The 16,579-nt window shown below is 68.9% G+C and overlaps 1 protein-coding gene across 1 annotated transcript in view; it reads right to left on the reverse strand.

Annotated features, from left to right (window-relative positions):
• The window catches only part of LOC138921791 (serine/arginine repetitive matrix protein 3-like), a 111,229-nt gene that overhangs the window by 23,556 nt on the left and 71,094 nt on the right, over window positions 1-16,579 (reverse strand). The window contains exons 10-12 of the mRNA XM_070257148.1: window positions 16,119-16,204; window positions 8,516-8,601; window positions 920-1,005 (exon numbers count right to left, since the gene is read on the reverse strand). Of these exons, the coding sequence (XP_070113249.1) occupies window positions 920-1,005; window positions 8,516-8,601; window positions 16,119-16,204 (258 nt within the window). The remainder of the gene's footprint in view (window positions 1-919; window positions 1,006-8,515; window positions 8,602-16,118; window positions 16,205-16,579) is intronic.

Consider the following 16,579-nt stretch of genomic DNA (forward strand, 5'->3'; position numbering starts at 1 on the left):
TCTTGGAGACTCCACCCTTTCACGTTCCTCGGCTGGTCAAGAGACAGACTTGGGGAGCACGGAGATCCACGGCGGGCTGCCCCGAGGCTCAACCCCCCCCCCACGTCACCCCAAGCCCCCCCACCCCCCGACCCCCAGCTCGCGCACCTGCCCCGCATTCCAGCAAGAGCGGGTTCCCAAGTCCTCCCTGGGCTGGTGGCGGGCGGGTCTCGCAGCAGCGAGCTGGGCCCAAGAGCAATCAGGGGGTGACGGCAGGAAGAGCTCGGGAGGGGCTCCACTCAAAGCCAAGGAGGCAAAAGGCCTTACAGGCCGGGTTCGCCCCAAAGGGTCTCCAAGGACCTTTCTCCACGTGCAGCTGGGACTGCTGCTTCTCGGGGGGGAGTGGAATGGGCAAATCACCGGCAGTGGGCTTGCCAGGGCCTAGGGCCCAGCAGGCGCGGGTCCGGGCGCTAGGCCCCGGCTAGGCCCAAGTCCAGGCCCTCATGCAGATGCAGGTGCAGGTGCAGGCCCAGGCGCAGGTCCGGGTGTAGGGCCCGGGCCCGGGCCCAGGGCCAGGTGTAGGTGCAGCTCATGCTCCAGGCCCGAGCCCAATCCCTCTGCACTCTCTCTGGTCCCGGAGGACAGCGCCCTCACGTTCCACGGACCGATCCATCGCCTTAAGCAATAGACACACACGATCTACGCGCTGGCCCGCGCCAACGTTTTCTGCCGCTTCCACAACCAGGACCTCGCTCGACGCCCTTTTCTAGTGCGGCCGAAAAGTGCGCAAGGGCACGCCAGTGTCCCCGTGCCACCGGCCTACCTTGGGAGCCTTTCCTCCTCGAGGCTTGCTGAGATACCAGAATGACGGCCTTTTGGCTAGGACGGAATAACCGGTCCGGGAAAGGGCCAAGGAAGAGAACAAAGAGCACGCACTCACCCAGAACAGCAGCGCCCGCGGGTGACCGGCGTCTCCGTCGTCCTTGCCCTTGCCCTTGCCCTTCCTTTCCTTCCGGTCGGCCTCCTCTGCAACGAGAGAGCGAGCGCCCTTCACTCGGTGTGGGACCACCCACCACGGTGCCGCTTAAGAGGGGGCCGCCAACACCCGGCCCCGGCAACCTCCAGCGTCTTGTCCGTCACCCCTCACCCCAGCTCTCGGGTCGACCAAAGCTCCGGAGAGAAGCGTTAGCGTGGACACAACCAGCCTCCGCTCGTCTTTGGGAGATGGCGCGGATCTCACTCAGAAAGCAGCAGCCCTCGCAGAGCCCAGAACCGTGCCGGGGGCACCCCGAGGATGCCTTCCCCCGCCATCTGTCTTGCGCGGGAACCACGGCCTTGGCGCCTTGGCGCCTTGGCGCCTTGGCGCTCGTGCTCGCAGAGCCTTCCTCCTCGGCTCCGGACCCGTGTGGGACTCCGGCGGGCTGTCGACGGACATCCTGGCAAGCCCACGTCGTCGTCCACCGCAAACGGAAACACAGAGCCTGACCACGAGCTCGTCTGACTCGCGGGCACACGGGCCCTAGCTGTCTCCTCTCTGGTCCCACACAGATCCAGCGCACGGGCCCGACTTCCCATGCACCCCACCGCTTTCCTCCTCGGGGTGGACACGGATGCTGGCAAACGTACCCCGGTCACGCACGCTCGCACTTTTGGGGAGCCACGACGCCGCAGGCCGCCTCACAGCCAGTTCGGTCCAAGAGAGGAGAGCAGAGGAGAGGAGGAAAGAAAAGAGCTACCTGGCGTCCAAAGAGAGGGGACACGGGAGATGACCCAGGCCCCTGCCCCCAGGCAGACACACGGGCACCCCACCCACCCCGGGGAGCTGTCAGAGGAGAAACGGAGAGGCTGGAGCGGAACAGGGCGTCTACTCCCCAGGCAGGGGCCGAGCCCCGGGGACACACGAGCTGTGAGAGCAGCCAAATGCCACAGAGGGTCTGTGACTACGCCCTTGGGAGCCTCGGGGGTCCGAGGGGCCCTCCGTGTCTGTCCGCTTTCATCTGCATTCAGTCCCGGAAGCACACGCAAGCCCAGAGGACACGGGGTTCCCACGGCGGCCAGGGAGCGAGAAGGCAGAGGGGCACCCTGGGAGCGGTCAGCGCGCTAAGCTGAGGGCTTCGGCTTGGACTGGGAGGGATTTCCATCCACAGTGGCATCCCCGAGGCGGCTCCGGGGAAAAGGGCAGGGGAAGGGAAATTATACACATGCGTGTTACGGACCCACACAGGCGCGCGTGCACACCCGCACGTGCATACGGACACACGTATGCGTGTACACCCACCCACCCACCCACACACACACACACACACACACACCCCTCCCCATGCACAGACACACCCCTCCCTGTGTGTACGCGTTTAAGAACCAATGAACGAACGAAGGAACGAGGGGCGGTGGGCGGGGAGGGTAGAGGAGGCACACAGGCTCCCGGAGAGCTTCCCAGAAGGGGCTGCCGCACAAAGGGGGCCTCACCGGGGTCAGCTGCCTGTGGGATGTCCACCTGTCCCACGGACTCCTCTCCCCAGCTCCCCACCAGAAACCCCCTGGGGCGCTCAGGGACACAGAGTGACTGCCTGAGATGCTCTGCGGGGAGCACGGGCAGTCCGCCTGCCCGTCTTGCCACCTGCCGGGGTCCCTGTCGCTTCCACCTGCTGCCTCAGCGGCCTACTCCTTCTGGGGCCTGCTCCTGAGCCCCGAGGCCAGCTGAGGCAGCTGGAGGAGAGCGGGAGAAGCAAGGAGGCCAGGAGCAGAGAGAGGGGTAGTGCCGGGCCTCGGGCCACGAATCCAGTTTTCTGGGATTCTAGGATTTCTAGGCTTCTGCCCGAGAAGACCCTCGTGGAGGGATGTCCACGGGCAAGTGTGCAGGGGACGCGGGGTCCGCGTTGCCGCCAGGAGAGGCGGCCTTAAAGCTCCCAGAGAGATGGGGAGGTGGGTCCACAGCGGCATGGAGGCCTCTGGACGTCTTTCTCCGTACCATCCTCCTCCCGACAAGAAGCCCCGAAAGGAAAGAGAGGCGCCCCCTGCGCCCCCCCCCCCCGCCCCCCCGCAATCCCCCCAGGACGGCCAACCCCACTGGGAGGGCTGGGAGGGCTGGGAGGGCTTAGGGGCCTTCGCTGGCGTTTTTTGACGCGCAAAGGGCGGAGGGAGCGGCCGGGCGCCCAAGGGTGGCTGGCATCCGTGGAGCAACAGTGCCATCAAGCGGGAGCGTTTTGAGCACGGGCCTCAAGGCCCCGGCCGCGGCTCGCGTGGGCAAGGCCCGAGATGGGAGGAAGGGCGGGCTGGTTCGGGGCGCTCGGAGGACTCCGGGGCTGGATGCGGGTGTCATCCCGCTGGGGCCGGGCTCGCCCACCGACGAGCCCCCGGCCCAGGAAGCCAGGCCCGTGGGGGGCGGGGCCCGCGCGGGGGCTCCCCGGGCCGCGGGGGGCGTGGCCTCGGCGGCCGCCATGTTCACGTTCCAGCACGCGGGGCGGAAGCTCGCGCCCGGGGGGCGTCTGGCCCGCGGCTCGTCGCCCACTCCGCGGGCGCGAGCGACGTGGGCCCGCGGGGGGCCCGCGGGGCCAGGGACACGGGGAACGCGGGACCCCAGGCCACGTCGGAGGCCCCAGGCCCGGCCACCAAGAAAACCGGTGGGGGGTGGGGGGTGGGGGGTGGGGGTGGGGCGTGGGGAAAGGCAAGGCCGCAGCGGCCACCCGGTCAGGGGCAGCAGCTGGCAGACAGGAGGGCGAATGTCCCCGGGATGGGGTACGGGAGCCGGGCGAGGAAGAGGGACGCTGGGGCCTCGCCTCGCCGCAGGGCAGAGTCAGAGCTGGGGTTCGTTGTCCTTGGCTCCCGCCGAACAGAGTCTGGGTGCCAGGCCCCGCGGCATCCCGGCGGGCCCCTCTCGTGCCAAGGATCAGAGGGGCTCCATGCCCACTCGGCGTCGGTCCCTCGACAGGGCCATCCTCCTCCGGACAGAGGGGACCGAGGCCTGTTTTCCGCCCTTCTCCCCGGGAACCTGGCGGCCCGGGGACGCCCTGTTCCTCGGCCTCCCTCCCCGCTGGACGGGTCCTCCTGTGTGCAGAGACAGGCCCCGGGGCCTTCCCGCACGGGGTCCCTGGGCTGCGGGCCACAGGGCTCCACCGAGACCACCTGGGGCTGGGGACCGCTCAGACCTTGTAGGTCGGGACCTGGCCCCAAGGTTGGGCCAACAAGGGCGGCCCCGAAAGGCTCGGCCCACACGAGGCAGACCCCCTGGCAACATTGCCGGCGACTCCCCAAGTGGGAAATTCGAAAGGGGCAGGGAGTGGGATTCGGCACCCTTCCGGGAGTGGGGAAAGCAAGGGCTGTGTGCGCAGCAGGGACGGGTTGAGCCTGGACACTTGCTCCCAGGTCCCCGACACTCCACACCCCCGCCCCAACATCCCACCCCCGCGGCAAGTAGGAGCCTGGCCAGAGGCACGAAGGAGCCAACCCGGAGGCTCTTCTTCCAGAAGCGAGCTATGGGGACAGTCAGGGTCTAGCAGGAAGGGCCGGCCTGGTGCCCAGGATCAGGCACCTGCTCCCTGGCCTGAGCACCAAGCCCCGTGGGGGTTGCGTTGGCCGGGCGGCCTCTCTCAACCAGACAGTGGTGAGCTTTAGGCAGAGCCTTCAGAGCCGGTGGCCCGGCCCCAGCTGCCGAGAGGCAAGCATGGGGTCGAGACCTAGACAGCCAGGGGGGAACGGGCGCCAGGGCCACTCATTCGCATGGCCCGGGGGAGGCTCAGGGCCTCTTGGGGCAGGTGGCCAAGAGGGCCAGGGTCGGCAAAGGCCCGGCCTGGGCATCCGCTGGGCTGGGGCTCTGCTCGCTCCGCTCCTCCTCTGTCCTCCTCGCCACTCAGGGAGGGAGATGGGTGCCGGAGCCCTCGGGACAGGCCTGTGCCAGAAGCCTGGACGCCCCCGGGGAGGGCACGGCAACGGCCAACTGCCGACTAGCTTCCCCTGCCGCCCTGGCTCCCCCGTGCCGGGGAGGGCCGTCCCCTTCGGAACTGCGGCTGCGGGCCCTGGCTGGGCCCCGGGCCCCAGGCCCCCTGGGCACCGCACCGGGTAGCCAGGCTGCCACGCCGCCACCTCTGAGCTGCATGCACAGAAGAACCGCCCTGGGCCCGCCTCTAAGGCCGCCCGTGGCAACGCGACTCCAGCGCCCGCCGTGGTCGTCGGCAGGGCTGCCCCGTGGCCCAGAGGGCCTTCGGGGGCCCTGGGCCCGCCCAGGCCGAACCCGATCTTGCTCCGAGGGGAAGGGGCCCACTGCCCAAGGCCCACGGGCCCCGGGCTCCTCGCAGCGCCTTCCGCTAGTCCCGCCCAGACATGGCGGCCACCAGGGCGCCGAGCCTGGGCTTCCTGTGCCTGGCCCGCCAGGCGCCCGGGCCCGGTGCCTCGTCCCGCTGCCCCTCTCTGCAGGTGCCAGGGCCCGAGACCCTCCCCGCCGTGCCTGGCGCGGCTTGGAATCCCTAGGGGTCCCCCGGCCCCGGTCCCCGACTTCACTCCCTGGCTCAGTCCTCCCCAGGAGGCGACCGTGCAGGGTCCGCGGGACCGCGAAAGCCTTTCCTCTTGATGGCAGCATTGCACCAGAAATGCCAACCCGGCACCCGCCAGGGCCTCTCCCTCCGCCCTTTGCCGAAGAAAAAAAACAGCGAGCCGTGTCCAACCTGGCTAAGGCAAGGCGGCTGGCCCTCCTGGCCACTTTGGGGCTGCGGGCGCCCGCCTCGAAGGCTGGCGCTCCATCCTGCAGGGCCCCGGACTCTGTCGGGTCCTCTTAGCCTGCCTTCGCGACCACAAGGCCACCACACCCCAACGCAGCGCCCTGGCGGCCGGACCCCAACGGGTCCCTAGCCGCGTATCCTCGGCTCTCCAGGTCTGCCCGAGACCTTGGCAGACTCGCCGAGTGTTGGCACGGGACCCAGGCCATCCCCCCCACACCACGGCAGGGCACGTTCTCCCAAGTCACCGAGGGGCCAGCTTGACCGCGAGGCCAAAGGGCCGCGGCCCACAGGCACCGTTGGGTCAGGGACAGTGTTGGCCGGGTAGTGGTGGTGGTGGTGGTGGGTGGGGGTGGGTGGGGGGGTGGGTGGGTGTGTGTGTGTGTGGTGGGTGGCGGAGGCGGGGGGGTGGGGAGTCAAGAGAGGGGACCTGGCTCTTCTCTCCCACGGCCCCCCACCCCCACCCCCGGGGTTCAGGCGCGGACGCTCGGCCACACGGGTCACTCGGGAGGGCAGCCGGCCGCCGCCCCAGAGGCCTCCCGCCTGGCTCAGGGTCCGTCTCCCGACAACTCCCACACGGGAAGGCCGGCCACGGGAAACACCCGGCTGTGCGGGGGCTCCCCAGGATTCGGGGGGATCAGCCCTCGGAGCGTCTGGCAGCCACTGGAGAGGCCTTCCGCTTTCCTTCTGGGACACCCGGGCGCGTGGCGGGGACACGTGCCGCTGCCACCAAGTGGCCTCTCGGCGCCGGTCAGCTCTGAGCAGAGCCGAAACCGGGCAGAGTCGCCCTCGCCGCTCACAGTGGCTGAAGGAACACACTCCCGATGCCCAGCGGTCCGGGCACGAGGCCGAGGAAAGAGATGAGACGAGACCAGAGGGCCGGGATGCTGTCCTCTTCCCTCCCCGCCCCGCGGGTTCTCTGAGCGCGAGCGCGCGCGCGGTCCTCTCTTTCTCTAGCTCTGAAACGGTGGCGCGGCCGGGCTCTGGCCACACTTTCCAGCTCACCGAGGGACAGAAAGGAAAGCCCCAAAGGGCCTCCGAGCGTGGAGCGGAGGTCGAGCGCACCCAGGCTCCAGGAGAGATGGGTGTGCGGGTCAGGGGCGATGCTCCTGTGCCCACCGCCCCCCGGGCACGCTCAGGCACGCAGCTGGACACGTTTCCACACGGACCGGACGTTTCCACGCAGATTCCTGCGGCACGGGGCTCCGGGAACCTCGACTCTCGACAGACCACCTCCTTTTGGTCACCGGCCACGGGCCATCCGACGGGACTGGAGCCACGAATCAGACCGGAGGGTGCCATCGCCTCCTTTTCCTCGCGGCACAGAGAGGGAGAGAGAGAGGATCCCCGTCCCTGTCCCTGGCTGGTTGTCCAGGAAAGCCATGCCCCGCGGGGAGGGAGTTGGGGGGTTGCGAGTCACGGCCGGCCGAAGGCTCCTTTGTGGGGGCGGGGGGGGGGGGGGTAACGCGAGCCGGCGGGGCGGCCACCTAGAGCCTAGAACGAGGACTCGACTCAATGCCCAGCCTTCCCCCGGATTTGACCGCGAGGGCCTCTTGGGATTGCCCAACAAAGTTCCTCTTGAAGGCAGAGTTGCCGCAGGAAAGCCACCCTGGCTGCCTTTGCTGCGGGGACCCTGCGTCCGCCCTTCGCTGACCAAGAAACGCCCACCAGCGTGTGCCCTCCCCAGTCCACGGCGCCGCACGGCCGCCAGCCCGCCTGGAGACGCCTTCAGTGGTGCTGAGCCAGGACGGGAGGCGTCCTTCCTCATGGCAAGATCGTTTCAAGAAGACACGGGAGGAAGAAGAAAGGAAGACAGGAAGAGAGAAAACACCTGCGGCTTCGGGTCACACACACGTGCGTGCGACGTTCGCACACGGAAGAAGGGAAGTACCCGTCTTGGAGACTCCACCCTTTCACGTTCCTCGGCTGGTCAAGAGACAGACTTGGGGAGCACGGAGATCCACGGCGGGCTGCCCCGAGGCTCAACCCCCCCCCCACGTCACCCCAAGCCCCCCCACCCCCCGACCCCCAGCTCGCGCACCTGCCCCGCATTCCAGCAAGAGCGGGTTCCCAAGTCCTCCCTGGGCTGGTGGCGGGCGGGTCTCGCAGCAGCGAGCTGGGCCCAAGAGCAATCAGGGGGTGACGGCAGGAAGAGCTCGGGAGGGGCTCCACTCAAAGCCAAGGAGGCAAAAGGCCTTACAGGCCGGGTTCGCCCCAAAGGGTCTCCAAGGACCTTTCTCCACGTGCAGCTGGGACTGCTGCTTCTCGGGGGGGAGTGGAATGGGCAAATCACCGGCAGTGGGCTTGCCAGGGCCTAGGGCCCAGCAGGCGCGGGTCCGGGCGCTAGGCCCAAGTCCAGGCCCTCATGCAGATGCAGGTGCAGGTGCAGGCCCAGGCGCAGGTCCGGGTGTAGGCCCCGGCCAGGGCCCGGGTCCGGGCCCGGGCCCGGGCCCAGGGCCAGGTGTAGGTGCAGCTCATGCTCCAGGCCCGAGCCCAATCCCTCTGCACTCTCTCTGGTCCCGGAGGACAGCGCCCTCACGTTCCACGGACCGATCCATCGCCTTAAGCAATAGACACACACGATCTACGCGCTGGCCCGCGCCAACGTTTTCTGCCGCTTCCACAACCAGGACCTCGCTCGACGCCCTTTTCTAGTGCGGCCGAAAAGTGCGCAAGGGCACGCCAGTGTCCCCGTGCCACCGGCCTACCTTGGGAGCCTTTCCTCCTCGAGGCTTGCTGAGATACCAGAATGACGGCCTTTTGGCTAGGACGGAATAACCGGTCCGGGAAAGGGCCAAGGAAGAGAACAAAGAGCACGCACTCACCCAGAACAGCAGCGCCCGCGGGTGACCGGCGTCTCCGTCGTCCTTGCCCTTGCCCTTGCCCTTCCTTTCCTTCCGGTCGGCCTCCTCTGCAACGAGAGAGCGAGCGCCCTTCACTCGGTGTGGGACCACCCACCACGGTGCCGCTTAAGAGGGGGCCGCCAACACCCGGCCCCGGCAACCTCCAGCGTCTTGTCCGTCACCCCTCACCCCAGCTCTCGGGTCGACCAAAGCTCCGGAGAGAAGCGTTAGCGTGGACACAACCAGCCTCCGCTCGTCTTTGGGAGATGGCGCGGATCTCACTCAGAAAGCAGCAGCCCTCGCAGAGCCCAGAACCGTGCCGGGGGCACCCCGAGGATGCCTTCCCCCGCCATCTGTCTTGCGCGGGAACCACGGCCTTGGCGCCTTGGCGCCTTGGCGCCTTGGCGCTCGTGCTCGCAGAGCCTTCCTCCTCGGCTCCGGACCCGTGTGGGACTCCGGCGGGCTGTCGACGGACATCCTGGCAAGCCCACGTCGTCGTCCACCGCAAACGGAAACACAGAGCCTGACCACGAGCTCGTCTGACTCGCGGGCACACGGGCCCTAGCTGTCTCCTCTCTGGTCCCACACAGATCCAGCGCACGGGCCCGACTTCCCATGCACCCCACCGCTTTCCTCCTCGGGGTGGACACGGATGCTGGCAAACGTACCCCGGTCACGCACGCTCGCACTTTTGGGGAGCCACGACGCCGCAGGCCGCCTCACAGCCAGTTCGGTCCAAGAGAGGAGAGCAGAGGAGAGGAGGAAAGAAAAGAGCTACCTGGCGTCCAAAGAGAGGGGACACGGGAGATGACCCAGGCCCCTGCCCCCAGGCAGACACACGGGCACCCCACCCACCCCGGGGAGCTGTCAGAGGAGAAACGGAGAGGCTGGAGCGGAACAGGGCGTCTACTCCCCAGGCAGGGGCCGAGCCCCGGGGACACACGAGCTGTGAGAGCAGCCAAATGCCACAGAGGGTCTGTGACTACGCCCTTGGGAGCCTCGGGGGTCCGAGGGGCCCTCCGTGTCTGTCCGCTTTCATCTGCATTCAGTCCCGGAAGCACACGCAAGCCCAGAGGACACGGGGTTCCCACGGCGGCCAGGGAGCGAGAAGGCAGAGGGGCACCCTGGGAGCGGTCAGCGCGCTAAGCTGAGGGCTTCGGCTTGGACTGGGAGGGATTTCCATCCACAGTGGCATCCCCGAGGCGGCTCCGGGGAAAAGGGCAGGGGAAGGGAAATTATACACATGCGTGTTACGGACCCACACAGGCGCGCGTGCACACCCGCACGTGCATACGGACACACGTATGCGTGTACACCCACCCACCCACCCACACACACACACACACACACACACCCCTCCCCATGCACAGACACACCCCTCCCTGTGTGTACGCGTTTAAGAACCAATGAACGAACGAAGGAACGAGGGGCGGTGGGCGGGGAGGGTAGAGGAGGCACACAGGCTCCCGGAGAGCTTCCCAGAAGGGGCTGCCGCACAAAGGGGGCCTCACCGGGGTCAGCTGCCTGTGGGATGTCCACCTGTCCCACGGACTCCTCTCCCCAGCTCCCCACCAGAAACCCCCTGGGGCGCTCAGGGACACAGAGTGACTGCCTGAGATGCTCTGCGGGGAGCACGGGCAGTCCGCCTGCCCGTCTTGCCACCTGCCGGGGTCCCTGTCGCTTCCACCTGCTGCCTCAGCGGCCTACTCCTTCTGGGGCCTGCTCCTGAGCCCCGAGGCCAGCTGAGGCAGCTGGAGGAGAGCGGGAGAAGCAAGGAGGCCAGGAGCAGAGAGAGGGGTAGTGCCGGGCCTCGGGCCACGAATCCAGTTTTCTGGGATTCTAGGATTTCTAGGCTTCTGCCCGAGAAGACCCTCGTGGAGGGATGTCCACGGGCAAGTGTGCAGGGGACGCGGGGTCCGCGTTGCCGCCAGGAGAGGCGGCCTTAAAGCTCCCAGAGAGATGGGGAGGTGGGTCCACAGCGGCATGGAGGCCTCTGGACGTCTTTCTCCGTACCATCCTCCTCCCGACAAGAAGCCCCGAAAGGAAAGAGAGGCGCCCCCTGCGCCCCCCCCCCCCGCCCCCCCGCAATCCCCCCAGGACGGCCAACCCCACTGGGAGGGCTGGGAGGGCTGGGAGGGCTGGGAGGGCTGGGAGGGCTTAGGGGCCTTCGCTGGCGTTTTTTGACGCGCAAAGGGCGGAGGGAGCGGCCGGGCGCCCAAGGGTGGCTGGCATCCGTGGAGCAACAGTGCCATCAAGCGGGAGCGTTTTGAGCACGGGCCTCAAGGCCCCGGCCGCGGCTCGCGTGGGCAAGGCCCGAGATGGGAGGAAGGGCGGGCTGGTTCGGGGCGCTCGGAGGACTCCGGGGCTGGATGCGGGTGTCATCCCGCTGGGGCCGGGCTCGCCCACCGACGAGCCCCCGGCCCAGGAAGCCAGGCCCGTGGGGGGCGGGGCCCGCGCGGGGGCTCCCCGGGCCGCGGGGGGCGTGGCCTCGGCGGCCGCCATGTTCACGTTCCAGCACGCGGGGCGGAAGCTCGCGCCCGGGGGGCGTCTGGCCCGCGGCTCGTCGCCCACTCCGCGGGCGCGAGCGACGTGGGCCCGCGGGGGGCCCGCGGGGCCAGGGACACGGGGAACGCGGGACCCCAGGCCACGTCGGAGGCCCCAGGCCCGGCCACCAAGAAAACCGGTGGGGGGTGGGGGGTGGGGGGTGGGGGTGGGGCGTGGGGAAAGGCAAGGCCGCAGCGGCCACCCGGTCAGGGGCAGCAGCTGGCAGACAGGAGGGCGAATGTCCCCGGGATGGGGTACGGGAGCCGGGCGAGGAAGAGGGACGCTGGGGCCTCGCCTCGCCGCAGGGCAGAGTCAGAGCTGGGGTTCGTTGTCCTTGGCTCCCGCCGAACAGAGTCTGGGTGCCAGGCCCCGCGGCATCCCGGCGGGCCCCTCTCGTGCCAAGGATCAGAGGGGCTCCATGCCCACTCGGCGTCGGTCCCTCGACAGGGCCATCCTCCTCCGGACAGAGGGGACCGAGGCCTGTTTTCCGCCCTTCTCCCCGGGAACCTGGCGGCCCGGGGACGCCCTGTTCCTCGGCCTCCCTCCCCGCTGGACGGGTCCTCCTGTGTGCAGAGACAGGCCCCGGGGCCTTCCCGCACGGGGTCCCTGGGCTGCGGGCCACAGGGCTCCACCGAGACCACCTGGGGCTGGGGACCGCTCAGACCTTGTAGGTCGGGACCTGGCCCCAAGGTTGGGCCAACAAGGGCGGCCCCGAAAGGCTCGGCCCACACGAGGCAGACCCCCTGGCAACATTGCCGGCGACTCCCCAAGTGGGAAATTCGAAAGGGGCAGGGAGTGGGATTCGGCACCCTTCCGGGAGTGGGGAAAGCAAGGGCTGTGTGCGCAGCAGGGACGGGTTGAGCCTGGACACTTGCTCCCAGGTCCCCGACACTCCACACCCCCGCCCCAACATCCCACCCCCGCGGCAAGTAGGAGCCTGGCCAGAGGCACGAAGGAGCCAACCCGGAGGCTCTTCTTCCAGAAGCGAGCTATGGGGACAGTCAGGGTCTAGCAGGAAGGGCCGGCCTGGTGCCCAGGATCAGGCACCTGCTCCCTGGCCTGAGCACCAAGCCCCGTGGGGGTTGCGTTGGCCGGGCGGCCTCTCTCAACCAGACAGTGGTGAGCTTTAGGCAGAGCCTTCAGAGCCGGTGGCCCGGCCCCAGCTGCCGAGAGGCAAGCATGGGGTCGAGACCTAGACAGCCAGGGGGGAACGGGCGCCAGGGCCACTCATTCGCATGGCCCGGGGGAGGCTCAGGGCCTCTTGGGGCAGGTGGCCAAGAGGGCCAGGGTCGGCAAAGGCCCGGCCTGGGCATCCGCTGGGCTGGGGCTCTGCTCGCTCCGCTCCTCCTCTGTCCTCCTCGCCACTCAGGGAGGGAGATGGGTGCCGGAGCCCTCGGGACAGGCCTGTGCCAGAAGCCTGGACGCCCCCGGGGAGGGCACGGCAACGGCCAACTGCCGACTAGCTTCCCCTGCCGCCCTGGCTCCCCCGTGCCGGGGAGGGCCGTCCCCTTCGGAACTGCGGCTGCGGGCCCTGGCTGGGCCCCGGGCCCCAGGCCCCCTGGGCACCGCACCGGGTAGCCAGGCTGCCACGCCGCCACCTCTGAGCTGCATGCACAGAAGAACCGCCCTGGGCCCGCCTCTAAGGCCGCCCGTGGCAACGCGACTCCAGCGCCCGCCGTGGTCGTCGGCAGGGCTGCCCCGTGGCCCAGAGGGCCTTCGGGGGCCCTGGGCCCGCCCAGGCCGAACCCGACCTTGCTCCGAGGGGAAGGGGCCCACTGCCCAAGGCCCACGGGCCCCGGGCTCCTCGCAGCGCCTTCCGCTAGTCCCGCCCAGACATGGCGGCCACCAGGGCGCCGAGCCTGGGCTTCCTGTGCCTGGCCCGCCAGGCGCCCGGGCCCGGTGCCTCGTCCCGCTGCCCCTCTCTGCAGGTGCCAGGGCCCGAGACCCTCCCCGCCGTGCCTGGCGCGGCTTGGAATCCCTAGGGGTCCCCCGGCCCCGGTCCCCGACTTCACTCCCTGGCTCAGTCCTCCCCAGGAGGCGACCGTGCAGGGTCCGCGGGACCGCGAAAGCCTTTCCTCTTGATGGCAGCATTGCACCAGAAATGCCAACCCGGCACCCGCCAGGGCCTCTCCCTCCGCCCTTTGCCGAAGAAAAAAAACAGCGAGCCGTGTCCAACCTGGCTAAGGCAAGGCGGCTGGCCCTCCTGGCCACTTTGGGGCTGCGGGCGCCCGCCTCGAAGGCTGGCGCTCCATCCTGCAGGGCCCCGGACTCTGTCGGGTCCTCTTAGCCTGCCTTCGCGACCACAAGGCCACCACACCCCAACGCAGCGCCCTGGCGGCCGGACCCCAACGGGTCCCTAGCCGCGTATCCTCGGCTCTCCAGGTCTGCCCGAGACCTTGGCAGACTCGCCGAGTGTTGGCACGGGACCCAGGCCATCCCCCCCACACCACGGCAGGGCACGTTCTCCCAAGTCACCGAGGGGCCAGCTTGACCGCGAGGCCAAAGGGCCGCGGCCCACAGGCACCGTTGGGTCAGGGACAGTGTTGGCCGGGTAGTGGTGGTGGTGGTGGGTGGGGGTGGGTGGGGGGGTGGGTGGGTGTGTGTGTGTGTGGTGGGTGGCGGAGGCGGGGGGGTGGGGAGTCAAGAGAGGGGACCTGGCTCTTCTCTCCCACGGCCCCCCACCCCCACCCCCGGGGTTCAGGCGCGGACGCTCGGCCACACGGGTCACTCGGGAGGGCAGCCGGCCGCCGCCCCAGAGGCCTCCCGCCTGGCTCAGGGTCCGTCTCCCGACAACTCCCACACGGGAAGGCCGGCCACGGGAAACACCCGGCTGTGCGGGGGCTCCCCAGGATTCGGGGGGATCAGCCCTCGGAGCGTCTGGCAGCCACTGGAGAGGCCTTCCGCTTTCCTTCTGGGACACCCGGGCGCGTGGCGGGGACACGTGCCGCTGCCACCAAGTGGCCTCTCGGCGCCGGTCAGCTCTGAGCAGAGCCGAAACCGGGCAGAGTCGCCCTCGCCGCTCACAGTGGCTGAAGGAACACACTCCCGATGCCCAGCGGTCCGGGCACGAGGCCGAGGAAAGAGATGAGACGAGACCAGAGGGCCGGGATGCTGTCCTCTTCCCTCCCCGCCCCGCGGGTTCTCTGAGCGCGAGCGCGCGCGCGGTCCTCTCTTTCTCTAGCTCTGAAACGGTGGCGCGGCCGGGCTCTGGCCACACTTTCCAGCTCACCGAGGGACAGAAAGGAAAGCCCCAAAGGGCCTCCGAGCGTGGAGCGGAGGTCGAGCGCACCCAGGCTCCAGGAGAGATGGGTGTGCGGGTCAGGGGCGATGCTCCTGTGCCCACCGCCCCCCGGGCACGCTCAGGCACGCAGCTGGACACGTTTCCACACGGACCGGACGTTTCCACGCAGATTCCTGCGGCACGGGGCTCCGGGAACCTCGACTCTCGACAGACCACCTCCTTTTGGTCACCGGCCACGGGCCATCCGACGGGACTGGAGCCACGAATCAGACCGGAGGGTGCCATCGCCTCCTTTTCCTCGCGGCACAGAGAGGGAGAGAGAGAGGATCCCCGTCCCTGTCCCTGGCTGGTTGTCCAGGAAAGCCATGCCCCGCGGGGAGGGAGTTGGGGGGTTGCGAGTCACGGCCGGCCGAAGGCTCCTTTGTGGGGGCGGGGGGGGGGGGTAACGCGAGCCGGCGGGGCGGCCACCTAGAGCCTAGAACGAGGACTCGACTCAATGCCCAGCCTTCCCCCGGATTTGACCGCGAGGGCCTCTTGGGATTGCCCAACAAAGTTCCTCTTGAAGGCAGAGTTGCCGCAGGAAAGCCACCCTGGCTGCCCTTGCTGCGGGGACCCTGCGTCCGCCCTTCGCTGACCAAGAAACGCCCACCAGCGTGTGCCCTCCCCAGTCCACGGCGCCGCACGGCCGCCAGCCCGCCTGGAGACGCCTTCAGTGGTGCTGAGCCAGGACGGGAGGCGTCCTTCCTCATGGCAAGATCGTTTCAAGAAGACACGGGAGGAAGAAGAAAGGAAGACAGGAAGAGAGAAAACACCTGCGGCTTCGGGTCACACACACGTGCGTGCGACGTTCGCACACGGAAGAAGGGAAGTACCCGTCTTGGAGACTCCACCCTTTCACGTTCCTCGGCTGGTCAAGAGACAGACTTGGGGAGCACGGAGATCCACGGCGGGCTGCCCCGAGGCTCAACCCCCCCCCCCACGTCACCCCAAGCCCCCCCACCCCCCGACCCCCAGCTCGCGCACCTGCCCCGCATTCCAGCAAGAGCGGGTTCCCAAGTCCTCCCTGGGCTGGTGGCGGGCGGGTCTCGCAGCAGCGAGCTGGGCCCAAGAGCAATCAGGGGGTGACGGCAGGAAGAGCTCGGGAGGGGCTCCACTCAAAGCCAAGGAGGCAAAAGGCCTTACAGGCCGGGTTCGCCCCAAAGGGTCTCCAAGGACCTTTCTCCACGTGCAGCTGGGACTGCTGCTTCTCGGGGGGGAGTGGAATGGGCAAATCACCGGCAGTGGGCTTGCCAGGGCCTAGGGCCCAGCAGGCGCGGGTCCGGGCGCTAGGCCCCGGCTAGGCCCAAGTCCAGGCCCTCATGCAGATGCAGGTGCAGGTGCAGGCCCAGGCGCAGGTCCGGGTGTAGGCCCCGGCCAGGGCCCGGGCCCAGGGCCAGGTGTAGGTGCAGCTCATGCTCCAGGCCCGAGCCCAATCCCTCTGCACTCTCTCTGGTCCCGGAGGACAGCGCCCTCACGTTCCACGGACCGATCCATCGCCTTAAGCAATAGACACACACGATCTACGCGCTGGCCCGCGCCAACGTTTTCTGCCGCTTCCACAACCAGGACCTCGCTCGACGCCCTTTTCTAGTGCGGCCGAAAAGTGCGCAAGGGCACGCCAGTGTCCCCGTGCCACCGGCCTACCTTGGGAGCCTTTCCTCCTCGAGGCTTGCTGAGATACCAGAATGACGGCCTTTTGGCTAGGACGGAATAACCGGTCCGGGAAAGGGCCAAGGAAGAGAACAAAGAGCACGCACTCACCCAGAACAGCAGCGCCCGCGGGTGACCGGCGTCTCCGTCGTCCTTGCCCTTGCCCTTGCCCTTCCTTTCCTTCCGGTCGGCCTCCTCTGCAACGAGAGAGCGAGCGCCCTTCACTCGGTGTGGGACCACCCACCACGGTGCCGCTTAAGAGGGGGCCGCCAACACCCGGCCCCGGCAACCTCCAGCGTCTTGTCCGTCACCCCTCACCCCAGCTCTCGGGTCGACCAAAGCTCCGGAGAGAAGCGTTAGCGTGGACACAACCAGCCTCCGCTCGTCTTTGGGAGATGGCGCGGATCTCACTCAGAAAGCAGCAGCCCTCGCAGAGCCCAGAACCGTGCCGGGGGCACCCCGAGGATGCCTTCCCCCGCCATCTGTCTTGCGCGGGAACCACGGCCTTGGCGCCTTGGCGCCTTGGCGCTCGTGCTCGCAGAGCCTTCCTCCTCGGCTCCGGACCCGTGTGG

This window comes from Equus caballus, chromosome X (assembly GCF_041296265.1).
Source record: "Equus caballus isolate H_3958 breed thoroughbred chromosome X, TB-T2T, whole genome shotgun sequence".
Taxonomy (NCBI): domain Eukaryota; kingdom Metazoa; phylum Chordata; class Mammalia; order Perissodactyla; family Equidae; genus Equus; species Equus caballus.